General features: G+C 42.4%; 1 protein-coding gene across 7 annotated transcripts in view; it reads right to left on the reverse strand.

Moving 5' to 3' along the window:
- Window positions 1-25108, reverse strand: part of TPX2 (TPX2 microtubule nucleation factor) — a 61640-nt gene that overhangs the window by 18811 nt on the left and 17721 nt on the right. For all 7 annotated transcript variants that reach the window (XM_050807064.1, XM_050807060.1, XM_050807065.1 and 4 more), the window contains 8 exons: window positions 22817-22939; window positions 15614-15740; window positions 11932-12060; window positions 10751-10870; window positions 6483-6604; window positions 5728-5879; window positions 4058-4229; window positions 310-451 (listed from right to left, as the gene is read on the reverse strand). In XM_050807064.1, the coding sequence (XP_050663021.1) occupies window positions 310-451; window positions 4058-4229; window positions 5728-5879; window positions 6483-6604; window positions 10751-10870; window positions 11932-12060; window positions 15614-15740; window positions 22817-22939 (1087 nt within the window). The remainder of the gene's footprint in view (window positions 1-309; window positions 452-4057; window positions 4230-5727; window positions 5880-6482; window positions 6605-10750; window positions 10871-11931; window positions 12061-15613; window positions 15741-22816; window positions 22940-25108) is intronic.

Consider the following 25108-nt stretch of genomic DNA (forward strand, 5'->3'; position numbering starts at 1 on the left):
CCCAGGCTGGTCTCAAACTCCTGGATTCAAGTGATCCTCCTGCCTTGGCCTCCCAAAGTACTGGGATTACAGGTGTGAGCCACCACACCCAGCCTGGATTCAATTTTCACCACTTTATACTCCAGGATATCTCCATATTCCCACTACAGTCCTTAAATCATAAAGGCAGGGATGTAGCCTGCAGAGCATACTGCTCAAATGCCATAAATTTTCACGGAAAGAAAAATAGCAACTGTCATCCTTACAGAACTGAAAATAAAGTAGGCAGGTTCTTGGAACTCTTCCTCAGATACTGCCAGTGGGACTTACTGTTGCAGTTTCTCGAACTCCTCAGCCTCCAGCTCTGCTGCACTTTTGCAGGTCACAGGCCGTGCACGGTGTCTGGTTTGCAGTACAGGAGTCTGTGGGTCTCTGCAAATCTTGGTCACAGAAGATTTGGAGGGTAACAGGTCTGTAAACAGAGATGACAGACGTTCATCTAGCTTGGCAAGACCCAGTTTACTTTTAAGTGCTGATTCACCTATGTAGCCCAGAGAGGGATAAACCAACCACAAAGTGGCAGGCCCACAACCCTCAGCTCAGCTTACATGGGTAAAACCAACCAACATTCAGTTACTTCTCCCCTATTCCTCTTTTACTGAGGGGTATGACTAAGGTAGCCTTTGGGTAAACTCTACTGTCATCTTCTCAACTGAAAATCCATCCATGTCTGGTCTGATAGGTTCCTTATCACTGCAAGGGCCTAGACTGGCTTTCATTTTCTTTGAGACAGGGTCTCACTCTGTTGCCCAGGCTAGAGTGCAGGGCCATAGTGGCTCACTACAAATTCAACCTCCCTGGACTCAGGTGATCCTCCTACCTCAGCCTCCTAAGCAGCTGGGACTACAGACATGCACCACCACACCCAGCTAATTTTTATATTCTCTGTAGCGACAGGGTTTCACTATGTTGCCCAGGCTGGTCTTGAACTACTGGGCTCAAGCAATACACCCATCTCAGCCTCCCAGATTGCTGGGATTATAGGTGTTAAGCCACTGTGCCTGGCCAGGCCTAGACTTTCTATTGACAATGCCAATTATTTTGCCTGTTATTAACACAAAAAATTTTTGCTTATTCCAGCTTTAAGATATAAGACCTTCCTGGTCAGGCGCGGCGGCTCACGCCTGTAATCCCAGCACTTTGGGAAGCCGAGGCGGGTGGATCACGAGGTCAGGAGATCAAGACCATCCTGGCTAACACGGTGAAACCCCGTCTCTACTAAAAATACAAAAAATTAACCGGGCGTGGTGGCGTGCACCTGTAGTCCCAGCTACTCAGGAGGCTGAGGCAGGAGAATGGTGTGAACTCGGGAGGTGGAGCTTGCAGTAAGCCGAGATTGTGCCACTGCACTCCAGCCTGGGCAATACAGCAAGACTCAGTCTCAAAAAAAAAAAAAAAAAAAAAAAAGATATAAGGCCTTCCTAAAGACCAAGTAAAGCCTGAATAGAATGGCTCAAACCTGTAATTCCAGCAATTTAGAAGGCCAAACCAGGAGGACTGCTTGAGGCCAGGTGCTCAAGACCAGCCTGGGCAACATAATGAGACCCTGTCTCTTAAGAAAATATAAAAATTAGGTTAGCATGGTGGCATGCACCTATAGTCCCAATTACTTGGAAGGCTAAGGCAGGAGGATCACTTGAGCCCAGGAGTTGGACACTGAAGTGAGCCATGATCATGCCACTGCACTCCAGCCTGGGTGACAGAGCAAGACCCTGTCTCTAAAAAGCAAAACAAGAAGGAAAATAAATAAATAAATAAATAAAAATCAAAACAAAAAAAGACCAAGTGAAAACTCCCAATTTTAGGCCGGGCGCGGTGGCTCAAGCCTGTAATCCCAGCACTTTGGGAGGCCGAGACGGGCGGATCACGAGGTCAGGAGATCGAGACCATCCTGGTTAACACGGTGAAACCCCGTCTCTACTAAAAAATACAAAAAACTAGCCGGCCGAGGTGGCGGACGCCTGTAGTCCCAGCTACTCGGGAGGCGGAGGCAGGAGAATGGCGTGAACCCGGGAGGCGGAGCTTGCAGTGAGCTGAGATCCGGCCACTGCACTCCAGCCTGGGTGACAGCGCGAGACTCCGTCTCAAAAAAAAAAAAAAAAAAACTCCCAATTTTATGAAATCAATATAAAAGCAACAAGACCACCTCTTATATATAGAAAATCAAATGGAGAAAATTAAAAACTAAGTTAAAGCATCAATATTAAGATATCACCACCACTCACTGAAAATACTAATTTACTTGGCCAGTGAAACCTTGTCAATTTTCATAACTAATATAGAATGAATCTTTCAATTTAGGTCTTGTCACGTAACAGTGGTAGATCAAAACCAAATCTATTTTAGAAATAAGCCATGTTTCAAAGATACATATAACCATTATTTAGCTGTAACTGTACAAAGTTTTAAATAAAAATTGCATAGTATAATTTCTCTTTCCATTTGCCAGGACTAGTATTCTAAAAGCATGACATATCAGACTCTGAGTCATATATTATTTGAAAAGTTATGCTTAATATTTAAATTTCCATTAGAATAAAGAAGAATATTTCATTATTTTCATACTATAAAATCTAACAAAATCATTTTGGCTACTAGAACATAATAACAATATTTAAAAATGCTACACTTGACCAGGCGCAGTGACTCACACCTGTAATCACAGCACTTTGGGAGGTCGAGGCGGGTGGATCACTTGAGGCCAGGAGTTCAAGACCAGCCTGGCCAATGCAGCAAAACTTGGTCTCTACTTAAAATACAAAAAGTAGCTGGGCATGGTGACACACACCTGTAATCCCAGCTACTCAGGAAGCTAAGGCACGAGAATCGCTTGAACCCAAGAGATGGACATTGCAGTGAGCTGAGATTGCGTCACTGCACTCCAGCCTGGGTGATGACAGCCAGAACGAGACTCTGTCTCAAAAAAAATGCCTATGCAAGGATATAAAAAATTTAAAGATCCTCAAAAGTAAAACAACCACATTCTGCTTTATCCAGAATACTATCCCTATACTCCCAACAACTATTTTATACCACCTCCACCCTTCAGATTTCACCTTCCTTCTTGTAGAAATTATTTCCATAAAGATAGAAACTATTAAATTAGAATCCACTCATCTGCTCACCACCAAATCTACAAACTCCCCCAGTATTTGCACCCATTCCTCCCACTCTTCCATCCTCCTTTTAAAGAACACTCACTTCACCTGTGCTAAGTATCCCTCCAATACCTGCCTGTTCAGGGACTTAATCCATTAGTTATCTCCTCTCTCTCTCGTACCTTCAGCCTCTTTATCTCTGACAAGATTTCTCAACATTCAGACATGCTCTCCCTATCTCCCACCTCCTTTGACTTTTGCATCTCCCTCCTCCTCAAAAGCTTTTACCATAATTTGCAGTGACCTATTTATCTCTAATGACAGTTTAAGAATGCAAAGAACTAGTTAATTTATCTCTAATGACAGAGATAAATAGGTTGCTACAAATTATGGTAAGGGCTTTTGAAACTTGATGTCAGAAACTTGATGTCGAGTTTTGAAACTTGAATTAGAAACTTGATGTTGAGTAGCACCAAGTCCATTTTATTTACCTCTATACACCTAACACAGTGTGCCTGGTTAGTAGTAGTAAAAATTTTGGTGGACCACTGAATAAAAAGCACTTAGCCTTGAATGAATGAATGAAATGCCTTCATTTTCTATAGGTAACTAAATGCAATGTGACACTTTGACACATGGCAAAAATGTCCATTAAGGGCATGTAACAACATCTCAGGTTGCCTTAATTCATTCCCCTTGGCCAGTTATTGATGAGGAGGATCAAGATGGTTGATGGGTATAAGACAGATAGCTGGTTGGCTTGAAAAGTTCTGAAGGATACATTTGTTGTCTGCACAGTCACATGCCATACTTTAATTGAAAAACTAGGATTTCAGCTAAAGACAAATCTGTGCTTAAGATGTAAGCAGAGGGAATATAGGAGAGGTTCCATCCAACAGTGACACTGGTAGGAAACTTACTAATATCATCCTTCTTGCTCCTCAAATGATATCTGTTAGGGGTTCGTTTATGGAAGTCTTCAACCTGCTGTGCAAGGGGCACATATGTAGAAACTGTTTCATCATATGTTCTTTTCTTTCCTTGGGACAGGTTGAAAGGCTTAACAATGGTACATCCCTTAGTCACTCGGGCCTGTAAAGAGAAAAGTTGTTCCCCAAATGAAATGTCATGGAAGAGCTCACATCTACCATAAGCCACATAGTTGGCACAGAGGATCAATAAAAAAGGCCTGTGTAAAACCAAGATGATTATTCTGAAGTTTGTCTGTCCTTGAGCAAGGGTTATAACTAGTCTATTCTCATTAAAAAGAAAAAAAGAAAAAAAAAGGAAGAAAGGATCTAGCACTTAACAAATCTTATGTTCTGGAATAGTACATAGGTAATTTTTCCCCAACCATGTCAATGTTTTGAAGGAGTCCAGAGTAAGCTCTCTTAGAATTGAAGACAAAATGTGCTGCACAAAGGAATCTCACCCTCAACTTCATTTAAAAAAAAATTGATTGGGCCTCTGGGTCTGCATCAGGTCAGGCAGCTTCCTGAATCAGTGGAATCTCTCCATACATCCCCTAAAGTGATGGATGAAGAAGCCAATTCCTATTCCTTGAACGAGTAATTTTGAAAAAACTGTCTCTAATTAGAAGCAAAATCCTTCAAGGACCTGTATCTCAAAGAAAGAAGCATAACCTCAGGGTTTAAGAATGCAAATAACTAATTTCAAAAAATGATGATACTGACTACAAATGCAAGTGGAGATTATTAGTACTAGAATTTTTACTTATGATTGTTACTGACTTTGTTGGTGCTCTGGTAACAAAACAGCATGAGATTTGACTGGTCTGCCCCAACCCTATTTCTCCTATAAGATCTGTTATATTGGCCAGGCATGACGGCTCACGCTTGTAATCCCAGCACTTCGGGAGGCTGAGGCAGGTGGATCGCCTGAGGTCAGGAGTTTGAGATCAGCCTGGCTAACATGGGGATACCCTGTCTCTACTAAAAATACAAAAATTAGCTGGGCGTGGTGGCAGGCGCCTGTAATCCCAGCTACTTGGGAGGCTGAGGCGGGAAAATCACTTGAACCCAGGAGGCAGAAGTTGCAGTGAGCCGAAATCGCGCCATTGCACTCCAGCCTGAGCAACAAAAGTGAAACTCCATTTCAAAAAAAAAAAAGATCTGTTATATTTTACACAACTTTATAGACACAAAGATTTTTTTCTCAATTATACTATTATAAACAGTGACCACAAATGCTACACGTAAAATCCTAAATGAATATTAGTAACAGAAATGCTCATTTGGCCAGGCGCGGTGGCTCACGCCTGTAATCCCAGCACTTTGGGAGGCCAAGGTGGGCAGTTCACCTGAGGTCGGGAGTCCAAGACCAGCCTGACCAACATGGAGAAACCCTGTCTTTACTAAAAATACAAAATTGGCCGGGCATAGTGGCACATGTCTATAATCCCAGCTACTAGGGAGGCTGAGGCAGGAGAATCGCTTGAACCTGGGAGGTGGAGGTGGTTGCGGTGAGCCGAGATTGTGCCACTGCACTCCAGCCTGGGCAACAACAGTGAAACTCCGCCTCAAAAAAAAAAAAAAAAAGAAAGAAATGCTCCTTTAGTCTACCAACTTACAGGAGATGAAGGATGCTTTCGTAGTTCAGATGTAAAGTTCACTTCCTTATACTCCTCCTGGTTCTTAGGATGTTGTTTGATTCGCTCATCTGTGCGAAAGTGGAAGTCAACTGATTTGGTGACCTGGCTCACTGATTTCTTCACAGGTTGCCCTGAGTGAGGAACACAGTAAAACACACAGATAACATTAAGATAAGGAACACCAGTAAATCCCCTTTACTCCAGTCCTTTTGCTATTTCTGTTACCATGGATCTAACTTTGTTCACTATCTACATGTAACCCAAAACTTGAAGTAGTCCTCAGGGACACTAATATATGTGTCATATTCATTGAGTATTATTGGGTTTGAGGCCTTTCAGTTATATGCAAACTAAAAAAAAAAAGTAGTAGGCTGGGTGCGGTGGCTCAAAACTGTAATCCCAGCGCTTTGGGAGGCCGAGGCAGGTGGATCACAAGGTCAGGAGATCAAGACTATCCTGGCTAACACGGTGAAACCCCGTCTCTACTAAAAAATACAAAAAATTAGCCAGGCGTAGTGGCGGGCGCCTGTAGTCCCAGCTACTCAAGAGGCTGAGGCAGGAGAATGGCGTGAATCTGGGAGGCAGAGCTTGCAGTGAGCTGAGATCCGGCCACTGCACTCCAGCCTGGGCGACAGAGCGAGACTCTGGCTCAAAAAAAAAAAAAGACTTCAAAAACACCTAGCAAGAGTGTAAGAACCACCCCTCACGAATCAGTCAACCATAGCCAAGCTCACCTATGCCAGCCAGAGCAAGTTTCTTGAATTCTTCATTCTTTTTCCGCATTTCCACCACTTCTTGCTGCATTTTCATACTCTTCTCCAGCTCTTGCTCCTCAGTACTTTTCAGAACCTTCTGCCTAAAGAGAAAATCAGTAAATGAGAAGAGAGGAGAGGAGAAAGTTGCTCAGTGACTCAAAAGAATCTACAGGCATTATATAATATTTTTAACCTGTGATAAAATAATCATCAAAACCAAAAAATATCATCTAATAAATAGATGTTAACTTAACTAGATAACACCATGAAAATAAATAAAAACACACACTTTGGCCGGGCATGGTGGCTCATGTCTATAATCCCAGCATTTTGGGAGGCCGAGGAGGGGAGATCACCTGAGGTCAGGAGTTTGAGACCATCCTGGCCAACATGGTGAAACCCCGCCTCTACTACAAATACAAAAATTAGCCAGGTGTGGTGGCACACGCCTGTAATTCTAGCTACTCAGGAGGCTGAGGCAGGAGAATCGCTTGAACCTGGGAGGTGGAGGTTGCAGGGAGCCGAGATCGCGCCATGCACTCCAGCCTGGCCACAGAGCGAGACTCCGTCTCAAAAAATAAATAAATAAATAAAGACAAGAAAATGCACACTTTATACCAAAATATTGAAAAAAATTCAGAAGAAAATAACTAAAATAGATTAGAATTTATTACAAAATATCCACAAATATAATCATAAATGATTAGATTGGGCTGGGTGCAGTGGCTCATGCCTGTAATCCCAGGCACTTTGGGAGTCCGAGGCAAGTGGATCACCTGAGGTCAGGAGTTCGAGATCATCCTGGCCAACATGGTGAAACCCCATCTTACTAAAAGCACAAAAATTAGCTATATGTAGTGGTGGGCGCCTGTAATCCCAGCTTCTCAGGAGGCTGAGGCAGGAGAATTGCTAGAACCCGGGAGGTGGAGGTTACAGTAAACTAAGATTGCGGCACTGTACTCCAGCCTGGGCAACACAGTGAGACTCCATCTCCAAAAACAACAACAGCAACAATGACAAAAAAGATTAGGTTGTACGCCACAAGAAAAACTAAAAGACCAGTAGAAGCCTGGTGCAGTGGCATGCACTTGTAATCCCAGCTACTTGGAAGGCTGAGGCGAAAAGATTGCTTGAGCCCAAGAGTTCAAGACCAGCCAAGGCAACACAGCAAGGCCCTGTCTCAAAAACAAAAACAAAAAAAGACCAGTAGAATGAGGAAAGTATCTACAACGAAAGGTTAATATACATAAAATACATGTAACAGAAGAAAGAAACTCAGAAGTAAAGCAGACTAAATCCCAACCCTGTCATTTCATTTGCCGCCTGTAATGATATTGAGAGAACTATTTAACTTTCCTGAGCCTAAGTTTTCTCCACTGTGAAATGAGAGTGTAAATACTCTTGCTTACATCCTATTTGTGACTGTTCAATCAGATGATATCTCTGAAGTGCTTGACACATGGTAACGTTCAATACAGAGTAGCCATTCTTAGTAAGGAAAATATCACCAGGACATTTATAGACAAATAAGGTTACCAATAAGAAAAAAAATAAAAAGGAAACAGATAATTCACCCAAGAGGAAATATGGAAAAAATGTTTACAATAGTAGCAGTAATACAATCTTGTCAGCAAATACATAAAAATTAAAATAATTTGATGCTGGGGGTTGGGGGAAACGGGGAGATGATGGTTAAAGAGTACAACAAATCTCAGACAAGAGGAAAAAGATTTTTCTTTTGACCTACTGCACAGGGTGAAGGATATCATTAATAATAGTAATACACTAAAAGAATAAATTCCAGCCAGGCACGGTGGCTCATGCCTGTAATCCCAGCACTTTGGGAGGCTGAGGCAGGTGGATCACCTGTCAGGAGTATGAGACCAGCCTGGCCAACATGGTAAAACCTCATCTCTACTAAAAACACAAAAATTAGCTGGGTATGGTGGCAAGTGCCGGTAATCCCAGCTACTCAGGAGGCTGAAGCAGGAGAATCACTTGAACACAGGAGGCAGAAGTTACAGTAAGCTGAGATCTCGCCACTGCACTCCAGCCCGAGCAACAAGAGAGAAACTCCATCTCAAAAAAAAAAAAAACACCCCAAATGTTCTCATTACAAAAAGTGGTATTTGAGGTGACGGATATGTTAATTAACTAGATTTAATTATTCCAAATTGTAGTCATGAATCATAACATCACTTTGTACTGCATACATATATACAACTATAAATTATCAATTTACAACTAAATTTTTTAAATAATTTGATGCCATATTATATGAATTTAAAAAACCAAAACAATTTTAAAAGTTAACAAACAATGCAGAAGAGATAGTAAGAAAATAAAAATATTAATTCAAAGCCAATGGCACTTCAGGCCAGGCATGGTGGCTCACACCTGTACCCAGCACTTTGGGAGGCTGAGGCGGGCAGATCACTTGAGATCAGGAGTTTGAGACCAGCATGGCTAACATCGTGAAACCCCATCTCTACTAAAAATATAAAAATTAGCCGGGGCCGGGCATGGTGGCTTATTCCTGTAATCCCAGCACTTTGGGAGGCTGAGGGGGACGGATCCCTTGAGGTCAGGAGTTCAAGACCAGCCTGGCCAACATGGTGAAACTCCGTCTCTACTAAAAATAAAAAATGAGCCAGGTGTGGTGGCAGGTGCCTGTAATCCCAGCCACATGGGAGACTGAGGCAGGAGAATTGCTTGAACGTGGGAGGCGGAGGTTGCAGTGAGCCAAAATCGTGCCGCTGCATTCCGGTCTGGGCGACAGAGCGAGACTCCATCTCACAAAAAAAAAAAAAATTAGCTGGGTATGATGATGCATGCCTATAATCCCAGCTACTCAGGAGGCTGAGGTAGGAGAATCACTTGAACCCAGGAGGCGGAGGTTGCAGTGAGCAAAGATTATGCCACTGCATTCCAACCTGGGTGACAGAGTGAGACTCCATCTCAAAAAAAAAAAAAAAAAGTCGACGGTACTATAAATTGGTACTTCCATTTCAGAAGTAAAATTGGCAATAAATATCAACACTGACAAAACTGGTCATTCCTTGCGGGGAATTTCTCCTTCCTTATTCTGAGGAGATCACTCAAAGAAATGGCTCTGCCTATAAAGTTGTTGACTGATTACTTATAATCGTGAAAAGCTGGAAACTACATTTTCAACAGAAAATAGTTAAATATAATTTGATAGAATATTAATCTATCAAAAAAGGATAAATGTGAAGATTTTGTAGCAGCACAGAAACAAAATCTGAAATAGTCTTATGGCAAGTCAATAAAGCAGAACCCAAGGTTTTATATTAACTGATTGTGAAAATATGTATGCTGGCTTGGATAAAACCCAGCAGGGAGGTTGGAAAAATAAGAAATGTTCCATTTACATGGTAAGAACCATTGCTAACTTTTTCCTTTTATATTTCTTTTAAATTTGCCTCAACAGTATATTTTTCTGACTGTTCAAGATCTGAGCACCAGCTAGGCACTGTGGCTTACACCTGTAATCCCAGCACATTGAGAGAGCAAGGCAAGAGGATTGCTTGAGGTCTAGTTTGAGAGCCTAGGCAAATAGCAAAACCCCATCTCTACAAAAACATGTAAAAGGTAGGCTGGGCACGGTGGCTCACGCCAGTACTGTGGGAGGCCAAGGTGGGCAGATCACTTGAGGTCAGGAATTTGAGACTAGCCTGGCCAACATGGTGAAACCCCACCTCTATTAAAAATACAAAAATTAGCCAGGTGTGGTGGTGCACACCTGTAATCCCAGCTCCTCAGGAGGCTGAGCAAGGAGAGTTATTTGAACCTGGGAGGCGGAGATTGCAGTAACCCAAGATCGTGCCACTGCACTCCAGCCTGGGAAACAGAGTGAGCCTATGTCGTAAAAAAAAAAAAAAAAAAAAAAGTTAGCCAGGCATGATAGTATATGCCTGTGGTCCCAGTTACTTGGGAGGCTGAGGTGGGAGGATCAGGTAAGCCCAGGAGGTCAAGGATGCAGTAAGCCATGATTGCACCACTGCACGCCAACCTAGGCAACAGAATGAGGCCCTGTCTTTAAAATTAATTAATTAAATAAAAATTTAAAAATCTGAGCACCCTTCAGGACACATGTAACAATTCACCTCACCATGGTCAAAGCTTCAGGAGTTTCCCAACCTCCAGGTACACCAAACAGATTGGAGATATAAGTCTGTAATTTTACACCATTCATTCTAAAGTTTAAATTCAGGAAAGAAACTTACTTTATGGGTGGCATACAAGGCACAGTATGTCTACCCTTGGCTTTCTCTGGGGAAGATTCATTCTTTTCAGAAGTATCTTGAGCACTGCCTTCTTCCTCTGGCTTCTTTTTGTTGTTAGAACTTGAGTTCAAAAGAACAAAAAATATGTTTTCAATTCCCTGAAGCATAGCCTGTACCCTCCTCCCCAAATCTGCTGCATATGGATTAACTTTTCTCATTCTATAGGATAACAAGCATGCTTTGACCACATGATTCTTCCAATAGTATCATTACATCATATATACTAATGGCTTCAATGAGTAAACTTTGAGAAAGCCAACTTCTATCAAGATAAGAGTTACCTAGTGGTGGTTCAGAAGAGTAAGGAGGAACTCTAACTGCTCACCATCAAACGATCAAATGGCAGAGTTAATTGCCATCCCAATATCTATTATCTTATTAATAAAACCCCAATTTCAGGAGGAGCATCAACGCACTAAACTACAAGTAAGTATTGTACTTGCTTCAACAGCCTCTACTGCAACTAGGGAATCCAAGTGACACAAGTCTAGGCAAATGAAATGAAATTTAAGGTTTGCTGGGAAAGACTTAAGTTTCCTGGTAGAGATGCTGCCCTTTTTCCTTTACTGCTCTCTTCTTCTCTTAAACATAAATACAACACCTAGAGATATACCAGCCATCTTGTGCCAATGAGACAACAAGCAAAAGAAAAAAGCTAAGAAATACAGAGCAGCATCTTGAGAGCAAGTATGAAAAAAAAAGCTAAAAATCAGCCACTGAACCAAAGCCAGCAGCTAACTGCTTTAGACCTCTGTGAACAAATAATTCATTATTCTTTAAACCACTCCAGTTGAATAGACTATTACTTGCAGCAAAATATATTCTTAATAAAAATATGAACAAACATGTATGCAGCTTGTTATTAAACATAAAAACAAAAAGAGGTAAAACCTATGCCAACTAAGATGTGAGTGCCCTCCAGGACACATGTAACAATTCACCTCACCATGGTCACAGTTTTAGGCATTTCTCAAGCTTGAGGTGCACCAAACATATTGCAGATGTACCATTTTTAATTTTATTCTATTCAATCTAAAGTGTAAACTCAGAAAAGAAACTTACAAGTGGTATACAAGGTACAATATGTCTACCCTTGGCAGTAAGAAGTTGTGGCTACTCACACTTTCATTTTCTTAGAGGGTAGAATTTCATCAATGATTACAGGAGCGGCACATCTCTTGGCTTTCATTTTTACATGATGCTTTTCTTTCTGTTCCAAATCCTTCTGAGCAGAAAGCCTAAGAGATCTTCTATGGTAGAGAAATTGACAAAATGTATAATAAACATATATACTACAGACATCTAAATGTTCCTCAGAAATGTGAAAGGATGTCAAACTACAAAGGGCAATAAAATGGAGTGCTATTCTCTCCACTCTAAAAATCTGATCTCTCTTGTTGATAGTTTTTTAAATTCAACCATAACATTTTAGTTCTTAAATACATTGGTGTCTATAAATGTGACCTCAGTAAAGTGATTAAAAAGAAAAACTTGGCTGGGCATGGTGGCTCATGCCTGTCATCCCAGCACTCTGGAAAGCTGAGGCAGGAGAATTGCTTGAGGCCAGGAGTTCAAACAAGCATGGGCAACATATCAAGACCCTGTCTCTACAAAAAATTTTTAAAAAATTAGTCCCAAGTGGTGGTGCGCATCTGTGGTGCTAAATACTTAGGAAGCTGGGGCAGAAGAATCACTTGAGCCCAGGAGGTCATGGCTGCAATAAGCCATGATCGTGCCACTGCATGCCAGCCTGAGCAACAGAGTAAGACTCTGTCTAAAAACAAATAAATCAATAAGATGAATACAAAACAAAGAGCATAGTGACAGATCTAATACATACCAAAAAGTGCCCAAAACAAAAATAGTTAAATGACTACCAAGTGGAAGACCTTATGAAATCACCACCTAGGCCAAGATACAGAAGAACACTGACAACCACTGCTATCTTGACGTCAAGTGTGATCATTAGATAATTTCCTTATTGCTTTACCAAATAAGCATGTATTATATAAACATGGTATGCTAGTTTTGAAGAAAAACAAAAAATTTTGTATAATGTAACCAGACTACTACAAGTATTCTTTTCTGTCTGGCTTATCTCACTCAACTTTATGTTTGTGAGATTCAACCACATCAATTCCCACAGCTCTAATTCATTGACTTTCATTGCTGTATAATATTCATTGTAGGGATATGCCACTATTTATTCAGTCTACTGTTGATGAGTTATCTCCTCATTTTAGCTATTATAAAAAAAAATAAGATTGGTGGGTCTTAGGAAATTAATGTGCTTTTCTCTGATGATCAGTAAAACTGAGTACATTTTCACGTTTATCGGCCATTTGTTTGTCCTTTTCATAAGTGCTAGTTCAAGTCGTTTGCCTGTTTTCTACTGGCTTGTCAATTCTTTACTAATTGATTTGTAATTCTTTGTATACTCTGGATATAAACCCTTTGTAGGATTCATGTGTTACAAATAGTTTCTCCCACTCTAGGGGTTGAATTTTCATCTCTTTATCTTTTAATTAGATAAATGTGCTTGAATTTATCAACCTCTGCCACCCCCATTATGGTCAGTGCTTTTCTATGTGTGTCCTGTTTAAGAAAGCTTTCCCTACTCTGCCAGGTGCGGTGGCTCACGCCTATAATCCCAGCACTTTGGGAGGCCAACGCGGGAAGATCACAAGGTCAGGAGATAGAGACTATCCTGGCTAACACGATGAAACCCCATCTCTACTAAAAATGCAAAAAAAAAAAATTAGTCGGGAGTAGTGATGGGCGCCTGTAGTCCCAGCTACTTGGGAGGCTGAGGCAGGAGAATCACTGGAACCCAGGAGGCGGAGGTGGCAGTGAGCCGAGATTGCGCCACTGCATTCTTCCAGCCTGGGCGACACAGCAAGACTCCGTCTGGGGGAAAAAAAAAAAAGATGGCACATACCAGGCATGGTGGCTCACGCCTGTAATCTTGGCACTCTGGGAAGCATAGGTGGGCAGATCACTTGAGCTCAGGAGATCAAGACCAGCCTGGACAACATAGCAAGACTCCATCTCTACAAAAAATACGAAAATTAGCTGGGCGTGGTGCCCTGCACCTGTAGCCTCCACTACTCGGGAGGCTAAGGCAGGAGGATTGCTTACGCCTGAGGGGTCAAGGCTGCAGTGAGCCAAGATCATGCCATCGCACACCAGCCTGGGCAAGCGAGCAAGACCCTGTCTCAAAAAAAAAAAAAAAAGATCAAATTTTTGAGGCAAAATTTCAGAAGCAAGAGAACCACAGAGAGGGTAAACACTAAACCCTGATTATAAACTCATACTCTGAGGCCGGGCGCAGTGGCTCAAGCCTGTAATCCCAGCACTTAGGGAGGCCGAGACAGGCAGATCACGAGGTCAGGAGATCGAGACCATCCTGGCTAACATGGTGAAACCCCGTCTCTACTAAAAAAATACAAAAAAATTAGCCAGGCGTGGTGGCGGGCGCCTGTAGTTCCAGCTACTCGGGAGGCTGAGGCAGGAGAATGGCGTAAACCCGGGAGGCGGAGCTTGCAGTGAGCTGAGATCCGGCCACTGCACTCCAGACTGGGTGACAGAGCGAGACTCCATCTCACAAAAATAAAAAATAAAAACTAAATTCATACTCTGGCCTGGGTGCAGTGGCTCGCGCCTGTAACCCTAACACTTTGGGAGGCAGAGGTGGGTGGGTTCAGTGAGCTCAGGAGTTCGCGACCAGCCTAGACAACGTGGTAAAACTTTTTCTGAACAAGAAATACAAAAATATTAGCTGAGCACAGTGGCTTGTGCCTGTAGTCCCAGCTACTCAGGAGACTGAGGTGGGAAGATTGCTTGAGCCCAGGAGGTTGTGGCTACAGTGAGATATGATCATGCCACTGCACTCCAGCCTGGGCAACTGAGCAAGACTCTGTCTCAAAAATAAATAAAATAAAAATTTGTCTATTGGCTGAATGCAGTGGTTCATGCCTATATAGTCTCAGCACTTTGGGAGGCTGAGGCAGGAGGATCACTTGAGCCCAGGAGTTTGAGTCTGCAGTGAACTATGTGCCACCACTGCACTCCAGCTCCAGCCTGGGTGACAGAACAAGACCCTGTCTCAAAAAAAAAAAAAAAGCTAAGGTAATACAGAAGAACAAAGATATTTGACATTAGGAAGATGTAACAACTATATCCATACAAGGCCTTTGGAAACAGATTGATAAGGGTTTGAATCTTGGCTCTGAAATAAACTTGCCTTAAGCAAGCAACTTAGTATCTCTGAGCCCTTATCTATAAATTAATTAATTAAGCATATTACCTACAACTCATAAATGTTATATGGATTTTTCTTAATTTATACCAACCACACAAACCCATTATTATGAGGATTTTAAAAGCTAACATAGCCGGGCGCAGTTGCTCACGCCTGTAATTCTAGCACTTTGGGAGGCTGAGGCGGGTGGATCACCTGAGGTCAGCAGTTTGAGACCAGCCTGGCCACATGGCAAAGCCCCGTCTCTACTAAAAATACAAAAATTAGCCGGGTGTGGTGGCAGGTGCCTATAATCCCAGCTACCCAGGAGGCTGAGGCAGGAGAATTGTTTGAACATGGTGGGGCGGAGGTTGCAGTGAGCTGAGATCACACCACTTCGCTACAGCCTGGGCAAAAGAGCGAAACTCTGTCTCAAAAAAAAAAAAAAAGTAACGTAAAGGTGTCCAAAACACAGTATGGACACATAACAGATGCTCTGTCCAGTAACTATCCTTTGAACATTATTATCATAACCACCATTTTGAGATTCCAAACAGTCTTACCTCTGAGGCTGGGCAGGAGTTTTTCTTGATATGGCTGCCTCAACTTCCAGGGAAGAACAAGCGTTTGACAGAATGGATTGTTCCACAAGATTTTCTTTTTCTGCCTCTTTGTAGTAAGTGTTGTCAACTGTGGGAGACCAAAAGCTAGTCAGCACTCAAATCCCAAGGGAAATAATTGGAGATAAGCCACACACACACACCCCGTCTAAGCCACAAAATCCTTAGTTCCAGTTAAACCTTATAAGAAGACCAGTTTATAAAAGCTACTTTGGTTGAAACAGAAATGAAGTATCCGGGACTTGCCTATTCGCCAGCCTAAGGTACTACCTTTAAAAAAAGCATCCCACACACAATCTCATGACATTTCAGGACACTGATAAAGTTCTGAAAGCTTCCATAAAGAAGAAAAAAAGATCACTTACGAAGTAACGAAATTAGATAAGCACTGAATTTTTCATCAGCGATACAAAAAAAATAGAAGGTAAAGGAACAATGTCTTTAGAGTAGTGATAAAAAATAATTTGCAATCTATAATGCCGTATTAAGATAAACTTTCAATTGTATATGAAAGTGGAACAATGCCATTTTCAAATATATAAGAACTCAAAGTTTTCCTCTCCTGTACTAATTTAAGAAAGTTTCCGCCGGGCGCGGTGGCTCAAGCCTGTAATCCCAGCACTTTGGGAGGCCGAGACGGGCGGATCATGAGGTCAGGAGATCGAGACCATCCTGGCTAACACGGTGAAACCCCGTCTCTACTAAAAAATACAAAAAACTAGCTGGGCGAGGTGGCGGGCGCCTGTAGTCCCAGCTACTCGGGAGGCTGAGGCAGGAGAATGGCGTAAACCCGGGAGGCGGAGCTTGCAGTGAGCTGAGATCGCGCCACTGCACTCCAGCCTGGGCGACTGAGCGAGACTCTGTCTCAAAAAAAAAAAAAAAAAAAAAAAAAAGAAAGTTTCCTCAGGATGCACTCCCGCATAATAAAGGAGTATATCCAGAAGAAAGATATAAGGTCCAGGAAACAAGGCAGAAAAGATAGTAAAAATAATAATGCTCTCCCAAAAAAGCAGTAATAACTTCCAAGGGTCATTGTCCAATATGAAGCAAGATAAAATGTGGCAGAAATTTAAGAAATTGATAAAGTTTAAAGAAAAGCAAATCCACTGATCTCTTGATGTCAGAATCATCTTTATGTGGCTCAGCAGTTGTGACAATACAACTAAATACAGCCAAAGAGAACCAAGAAGGGATGAAATTGCATCACAGTTACTGACTTGGCATTGAACAATATTTACATAATTATAACATTGTAAATACTGCTGATATAATCATACTATCAGGCATTATGAATGTAACCACACAAGTTAAAATAGTGAGTTAAAACACTGGGAAGACAGAGTCGGGAAGATCACTTGAGCCCAGGAGTTTGAGACCAGCTTGGGCAACACAGTGAGATCCCACTTGTAAAACAAAACATAAAAACAACAGGCCAGGCACGGTGGCTCACGCCTGTAATCCCAGCACTTTGGGAGGCTGAGGCACGTGGATCACGAGGTCAGGAGATCGAGACCATGGTGAAACCCCATCTCTACTAAAAATACACAAAATTAGCCGGGCGTGGTGGCGGGCGCCCGTAGCCCCAGCTATTCAGGAGGCTGAGGCAGGAGAATGGCGTGAACCTGGGAGGCAGAGCTTGCAGTGAGCCGAGATCGCACCACTGCACTCCAGCCTGGGGGACAGAGCGAGACTCAAAGTCTTAAAACAACAACAACAACAACAACAACACCAATAAGAGTTTGAGAAAAAGGACAGGGGATAGGGATGGGAAGAGGAAGGTGTTATTTTAACATAAACTCTAAGTATTGTGATGTTACCGTGGCCATGTTTTACTTTGATAAACTTTTTTTTTTTTTTGCTTTTCAATATTATATAAATAGAGATTAGAGATGGGGGTCTCACTATATTGCCCAGGTTGGTCTCAAACTGCTGGGCTAAAGCAATCCTCTCATCTTGGTCTCCCAAAGTACTGGGATTACAGGCATGAACTACCAGCCCAGCCTTGATAAACATTTTTAATGAAATAGAACAAAAGTGTTATGGGAACACTGAGAAAGTTAGCCAGGCATGGTGGAATGTGCCTGTAGTACCAGTTACTCAGGAGGCTGAGGCAAGAGGATCACTTGAGCCCAGGAGGTCAAGTCTGCAGGGAGCTGTGATCATGCCACTGATCTATAGATGGGGTGACACAGTGAGACCCTGCCTGTCTGCAAAAACAAAAACAAAAACAAAAAACAAAAACAGAGTAAGAAAGAAACAATCAAGTAAAGGCTTCATGGAAGAAACAGCACTTAATCACATAGCATATAAACTGATCCCTGATAAAGGAATTAAACTGCAACAAGATGACAGGGAAGAAAAGATAGGCCATGAAAACATAGTTTAGGCATTATTCATTTGAGAACAATCATTTGGCTCATCTCCTAAAAAAATATTTTTGGGGCGGAGAGACTCACACACACACACAAAATAATAGCATAGCATGTCAAGGCTAAAATAGATGCACTTATTCCAATTAAAATGCAGTGACAATAATATTAAATAATAAAGCAAGATCCAATTATATGCTGCCTATAAAAAATGCACTTTAAATATAGACACACCATGCTAACACCAATCAAAAGAAAACTGGAGTGATTATATTAATATCAGGCAAAGTAGGTTTCAGAGCAAAGAACTTCAGTGGGGATAAAGAAGATCATTTCAAACTGTTAAAGTGGGGCCAGGCACAGTGGCTCAACCTGTAATCCCAGAACTTTGGAAGGCTGAGGTGGGTGGAGCACTTGAGCCCAGGCGTTCAAAACCAGCCTAGGCAACATGGCAAAATCCTGTCTCTACAAAAAATATAAAAACTAGCTGGGCATGGTAGTGGCATCTGTGGTCCTAGCTACTCAAGAGGCTGAGGTAAGAGGATCACCTGTGCCCAGGAGGTAGAGGCTGCGGTGAGGTGTGATTGCTCCACTGCAGTCCAGCCTGGGTGACAGAGTGAGACCCTGTCTCAAAAATACATACATAAATATGTATATATACATATATATACACATACATATATATATGCTTGTATATATATGTGTGTGTGTGTATATATATGCATATGTTGTTTGTTTGTTTTTGAGATGGAGTCTTGCTCTATAGCCCAGGCTGGAGTGCAGTGGCACGATCTTGGCTCACTGCAACCTCCGCCTCCCAGGTTTCAGCGATTCTCCCACCTCAGCCACCCGAGTAGCTGGCACTACAGGTGTGCACCACCACACCCAGCTAATTTTTGTATTTTTTAGTAGAGATGGGGTTTCACCATATTGGCCAGGTTGGTCTCGAACTCCTGACCTTGTGATCTGCCCGCCTCAGCCTCCCAAAGTGCTAGGATTACAGGTGTGAGGCATCACGTCCAACCAAAAAAAAAAAAAAAAAAAATATATATATATATATATATATATAAAAGTGGCCAGTTCATCAAGATGACATAACAACCCTAAACATTTATGCATCTAATAGTAGCTTCAAACTACATAAAGGAAAAATTATAAAGAGACAAATCCATAATTACAGTCTGAGATTTCACTACCTAATTGATGAAACAAATGGAAAGAAAAATTAGTAAGGATACAACAGCCATAAATAATGTATAAACAGGCTAGGCACGGTGGCTCATGCATGTAATCCCAGCACTTTCGGAGGCCGAGGACGGTAGATTACCTAAGGTCAGGAGTTCAAGACCAGCCTGGCCAAAATAGTGAAATCTCATCTCTACTAAAACTACAAAAAGTAGCTGGGGGTCGTGGCAGATGCCTGTAATCCCAGCTACTCCAGAGGTTGAGGCAGGACAATCGCTTGAACCTGTGGCAGAGGTTGTAGTCAGCCAAGATTGTGCCACTGCACTCCAGCCTGGGCAACAAGACCCAGACTCTGTCTCAAGAAAAAAACAAAGGAAGAAAGAAAGAAAATCCTAAAATTCACATGGAACCACAAAAGACCCCATGTAGCCAAACTAATCCTATGCGAAGAGAACAAAGCTGGAGGCATCAAACTACCAGCCTTCAAAATACATTACAAAGCTAAAGTAACCATAATAGCATGGTACTATCATAAAAACAGACGCACAGATAAATGGAACAGATAGAGAACCCAGGAACGAATCCACATATTTATAGCCAACTGATTTTTGACAACGGCACCAAGAACATTCCTTGGGGAGGGGACAGTCTTTTCAATAAATGGTGCTAGCTTTAGGAGGCTGAGGTGGTAGGATGGTTTAAGCCCAGGAATTCTGAGACAAGTCTGGGCAATAGGGTGAGACCTCATCTCTAAAATAAAATTTAAATTTGAAAAATCAATAAATGGTGCTGATCAAACTAGATATTTGAAGGTAGAAAAATGAAACCAGACACCTATTTCTTACCATATACAAAAATCAACTCAAGGCCGGGCGCGGTGGCTCACACCTGTAATCCCAGCACTTTGGGAGGCCGAGGTGGGCGGATCACAAGGTCAGGAGTTTGAGACCATGGTGAAACCCCGCCTCTACTAAAAATACAAAAAATTAGCCGGGTGCGGTGGCGGGCACCTGTAGTCCCAGCTACTCAGGAGGCTGAGGCAGGAGAATGGCGTGAACCCGGGAGGTGGAGCTTGCAGTGAGCTGAGATCGCGCCACTGCACTCCAGCCTGGGGGACAGAGTGAGACTCCATCTCAAAAAAAAAAAAAAAAATCAACTCAAAATGGATTAAAGACTGATACGTAAGACCTTAAACTATGCAACAACTAAAAACATCGGGGAGGCCGAGCGCGGTTGTTCACGACTCTGATCCTAGCACTTTGGGAGGCTGAGGTGGGTGGATCACTTGAGGTCAAGAGTTTGAGACCAGCCTGGCCAACATGGCGAAACCCCATCTCTAGTAAAAATACTAAAATTAGCTGGGTGTGGTGCACGCCTGTAGTCCCAGCTACTCGGGAGGCTGGGGCAGGAGGATCACTTGAATCTGGGAGGCGGAGGTTGCAGTAAGCCGAGATAGTACTACTGCACTCCAGTCTGGGTGACAGAGTGAGACTGTCTCAAAAATAAATAAATAAAGTAATAAAATAAAAACAGGTGAAATATTTTAGGACATGGTTCTGGGAAAAGATTCTATGAACATGACCTCAAAAGCATAGGCAACAAAAGTAAAAGTAGACAAATGGGATTTTTTTTTTTTTTTTTGAGACAGAGTCTCACTGTGTCACCCAGGCTGGAGTGCAGTGGTGCGATCTCGGCTCACTGCAAGCTCCACCTCCCGGGTTCACGCCATTCTCCCGCCTCAGCCTCCGAGTAGCTGGGACTACAGGCGCCCACCTCCACGCCCGGCTAGTTTTTTGTATTTTTAGTAGAGACAGGGTTTCACCATGTTAGCCAGGATGGTCTCGATCTCCTGACCTCGTGATCCACCCGCCTCGGCCTCCCAAAGTGCTGGGATTACAGGCTTGAGCCACCGCGCCCGGCCGACAAATGGGATTATATTAAATTTAAAACTTTCTGCACAGCAGGGTAAACAATCAACAGAGTGAAGAGACAACTAAAGAATGGGAGAAAATATTGTTAACTATTCATTAAAGAAGGGAGTAATATCCAGAATACACAAGGAACTCTAACTCAACAGCTGGACAAATGAGCTGAATAGACATCTCTCAAAAGAATACATACAAATGGCAAACAGGTATGTGAAAAAATGCTCAATATCACTAATCATCAGGGAAATGCAAATTAAAAATCACAATGAGATAGCCTTTCATTCCAGTTAGAATGGATACTATGAAAAATGTTAAAAATTTCTCTGCATCTCTGAGGATGGAGAGAAAGGGGAACTCTTATATATTGTTAGTAGTAAAGTCAACTCGTACAGGTATTATGGAAAACAGTATGAAGGCTCCTAAAAAATTAAAAATATAATTACCATATGATCCAGCAATCCCATTACTGGGTATATATCTAAGAAGAAGGAAATCAGTACATCGAAGAGATATCTATCTGCAGTCCTACGTTTATTACAGCACTATTCACAGTAGTCAAGATGTGGAATCAACTGAAGTATCCATCAACAGACAAACAGATAAAATGTGGCATACACATACAATGAATACTATTTAGCCACAAAAAAGAATGAAATTCTGTCATTCACAGCAACATGGATGAACCTGAAGGACATTATGTTAAGTGAAATAAGTCAGGCATAGAAAGATAAATATCGACCAGGCGCCGTGGCTCACGCCTGTAATCCCAGCACTTTGGGAGGCCAAGGCAGGCAGATTATGAGGTCAGGAGATCTAGACCATCCTGGCTAACACAGTGAAACCCCGTCTCTACTAAAAATACAAAAAATTAGCCAGGCGTGGTGGCAGGCACCTGTAGTCCCAGCTACTCGGGAGGCTGAGGCAGAAGAATGGTGTGAACCCAGGAGATGGAGCTTACAGTGAGCCAAGATCATGCCACTGTACTCCAGCCTGGGCGGCAAAGCAAGACTCCATCTCAAAAAAAAAAAAAAAAAAATCAGATACATAACTCAAATAATTCTTGTACAATGGCAAGCAGTAGAGTCTTCTTTTTTGCTGTTTTATTTCCCACCCAGACCCAGGTTAGGTTACATTAAATCTTGTCATAAAAAGAAAACGGTTACGTATCTGGCAATAAAATTCTATGTTAGCCTCCGGGCACCGTAGCTCACACCTATAATCCTAGCACTTCGGGAAGCTGAGGAAGGAAGATCACTTGAAGCCCAGAGGTTAAGATCAGCTTGGCTAGCAAAGACTCCTTCTCTACTAAAATTTTTTAAAAATCAGCCAGGCATGGTGGTGAGCACCTACAGTCCCAGCTACTAATCGCTCAGGAGTTTGAGGCTACAGTGAGCTATGACTGTGGCACTGTACTCCAGCCTGGGTGACAGAACCAGACCCCATCTTAAAAAAAAAAAAAAAAAAAAATTATGTTAGCTTAAACTCCAAGAGATTTTTTTTTAAGTGTAACACATCATTAGTTTTACATTCATCATGAAATGAATTAGCCCATTTCACCAATAATAAACAAAGAGAACATTTAGGTAGTTTTCCCAGATCCTAAGGCTTCTAAGACAATGTCCCACCATTCTGTCAAGGAGCTTTATTCTAAGATGTTTTCTTACCTGGTTTCAAAGGTGTGACAATAGCTTGCTGAAGATTAGCCTTTCTCAAAGGAGTTTTGCCCTGAAAAAGCCCTCCGGTTCCATTCTTCCCCAGTAACTTATTCTCCAAATTGGCCTTCTCCTCTGTGAAAAGGGAAGATCATCATTGTGCAATCAATCAGCAAGGAAGCAAAACAAATCACTATCACGCACTTAAAATGCAACTACGGCCGGGCTCGGTGGCTCAAGCCTGTAATCCCAGCACTTTGGGAGGCCGAGACGGGCGGATCACGAGGTCAGGAGATCGAGACCATCCTGGCTAACACGGTGAAACCCCGTCTCTACTTAAAAATACAAAAAACTAGCCGGGCAAGGTGGCGGGCGCCTGTAGTCCCAGCTACTCGGGAGGCTGAGGCAGGAGAATGGCGTGAACCCGGGAGGCGGAGCTTGCAGTGAGCTGAGATCCGGCCATTGCACTCCAGCCTGGGCGGCAGAGTGAGACTCCGTCTCAAAAAAAAAATGCAAACTACAGCTCCGTACCAGTACACTTCCAACTCATGTGGCAAGTACAAGCAAAGTTCTAGCAATCAAAAGAAAAAGTACACATTACACAGCAGACATAGACTATAAAAACAATCACTAAAAAACTGGCAACATTAAACAATGTATGATAAAAAAGAAAAAGTACAGATTCTGCATTGTGAATAACTCCTTATCTTTGTTTGGTACCCATTTAGGGTCATACAAACATGAACTAGCTTTATCTACCCTCTAAATACATCATGTTCCTCTCAACGAAAACTGTAACCAGCCAGGTGTGGTGGCTCTGGCCTGTAATCCCAGCACTTTGGGAGGCCAAGGTGGGCAGGTCACAAGGTCAGGAGATTGAGACCATCTTGGTCAACACAGTGAAACTCCGTCTCTACTAAAACACAAAAAATTAGCTGGGCGTGGTGGCACGTGCCTGTAATCCCAGCTACTTGGGAAGCTGAGGCAGGGGAATCGCTTGAACCTGGGAGGCGGAGGTTGCGGTGAGCTGAGATCGAGCCACTGCACTACAGCCTGGCGACAGAGCAAGACTCCGTCTCAAAAAAAAGAAAAAGAAAATAGTAATCATCAAAAACTCTAGGGCTTACAAAAGACATTGTATAGTCTTACAGTTTCCTCCTCACTGGGATGGTGGGAGGAATAAGGGGTGTGTGAGGGTAGAGCAGAGCTACGTTTTCTCAAGAAATTTTATCTTAGATTCTACTGTGCCCAGAAGTCAGTACAAAGCAATGAAGGGTCTGTTCTGCCAACAGCCTACTGATAAGTTTCAGGAATGCAGTGAGACACAGCAATAACTACCCTGTGCATGTACACTCTGACTGCAACTGTGTAAAAGATGTGACTATTTATTTAAGAAAAAAATTGGAAAGTAATATATTAAAATAGAGGTAGTTTTGTTAGCCAAAAGAACTCTGGCAAAAACAAAAAAACAAATAAATAATTTTTTAAACTAAGTTTTAGAAAAATAGTGGGGTCATTTTTTTTCTTCCAAATTGTATTTAACAGTATTCTTATGCTAATCTTTTCTTTTTTATTTTAAAGAAAAGCTTAGAAAAAGAAATCCTCAGACAGCCCAGCCATTTCCTTAGGGTTCCAGTGAAGCAAGGGCATGGGGAAGATCCCCGCAGGACAGGTGGCCCTTGTAGTTACCCTTCCTCCCCACCACTTCCAACAGACTACTCCTCTCAGGATCCCCACTAGATGCCATTAAAGTCCTTTTCCAAAGGAATGGCACCTGCCATCACATTTGGACAGTGCATTATACAGATAAGTACAGCTGCAATAGACTCACTTCTGTTCCCCACCACGTATTGATAGTGATTTCTCCTGATAAGGAGGATGGAGACATGACAGAAAGAATCAAAGGGGCCTCAACAACTAGTCTCAGATATTATTTCAAAGTAATGTAAAAATGTAACTACATTCTTATTCACTGTTGGCCAAGCAAAACTGTTTCTGGGATTGGGTTCTTAGTAGCATAATCCTTCCATTTAAAAATGAATTGAGGGCCAGGGGAAGTGGCTCACGCCTGTAATCCCAGCACTTTGGGAGATCAAGGTGGGTGGATCACCTGAGGTCAGGGGTTCAAGGAGAGCCTGGCCAACATGGCAAAACACCATGTCTCTACTAAAAATACAAAAATTAGCCAGGTGAGCTGGTGGGCGCTTGTAATCCCAGCTATTTGGGCGGCTGAGGCAGAATCACTTGAACACAGGTGGCAGAGGTTGCAGTGAGCTGAGACTGTACCACTGGGCAACAGAGTGA

This window comes from Macaca thibetana, chromosome 10 (genome assembly GCF_024542745.1).
Source record: "Macaca thibetana thibetana isolate TM-01 chromosome 10, ASM2454274v1, whole genome shotgun sequence".
NCBI classification, from domain to species: Eukaryota; Metazoa; Chordata; class Mammalia; order Primates; family Cercopithecidae; genus Macaca; species Macaca thibetana.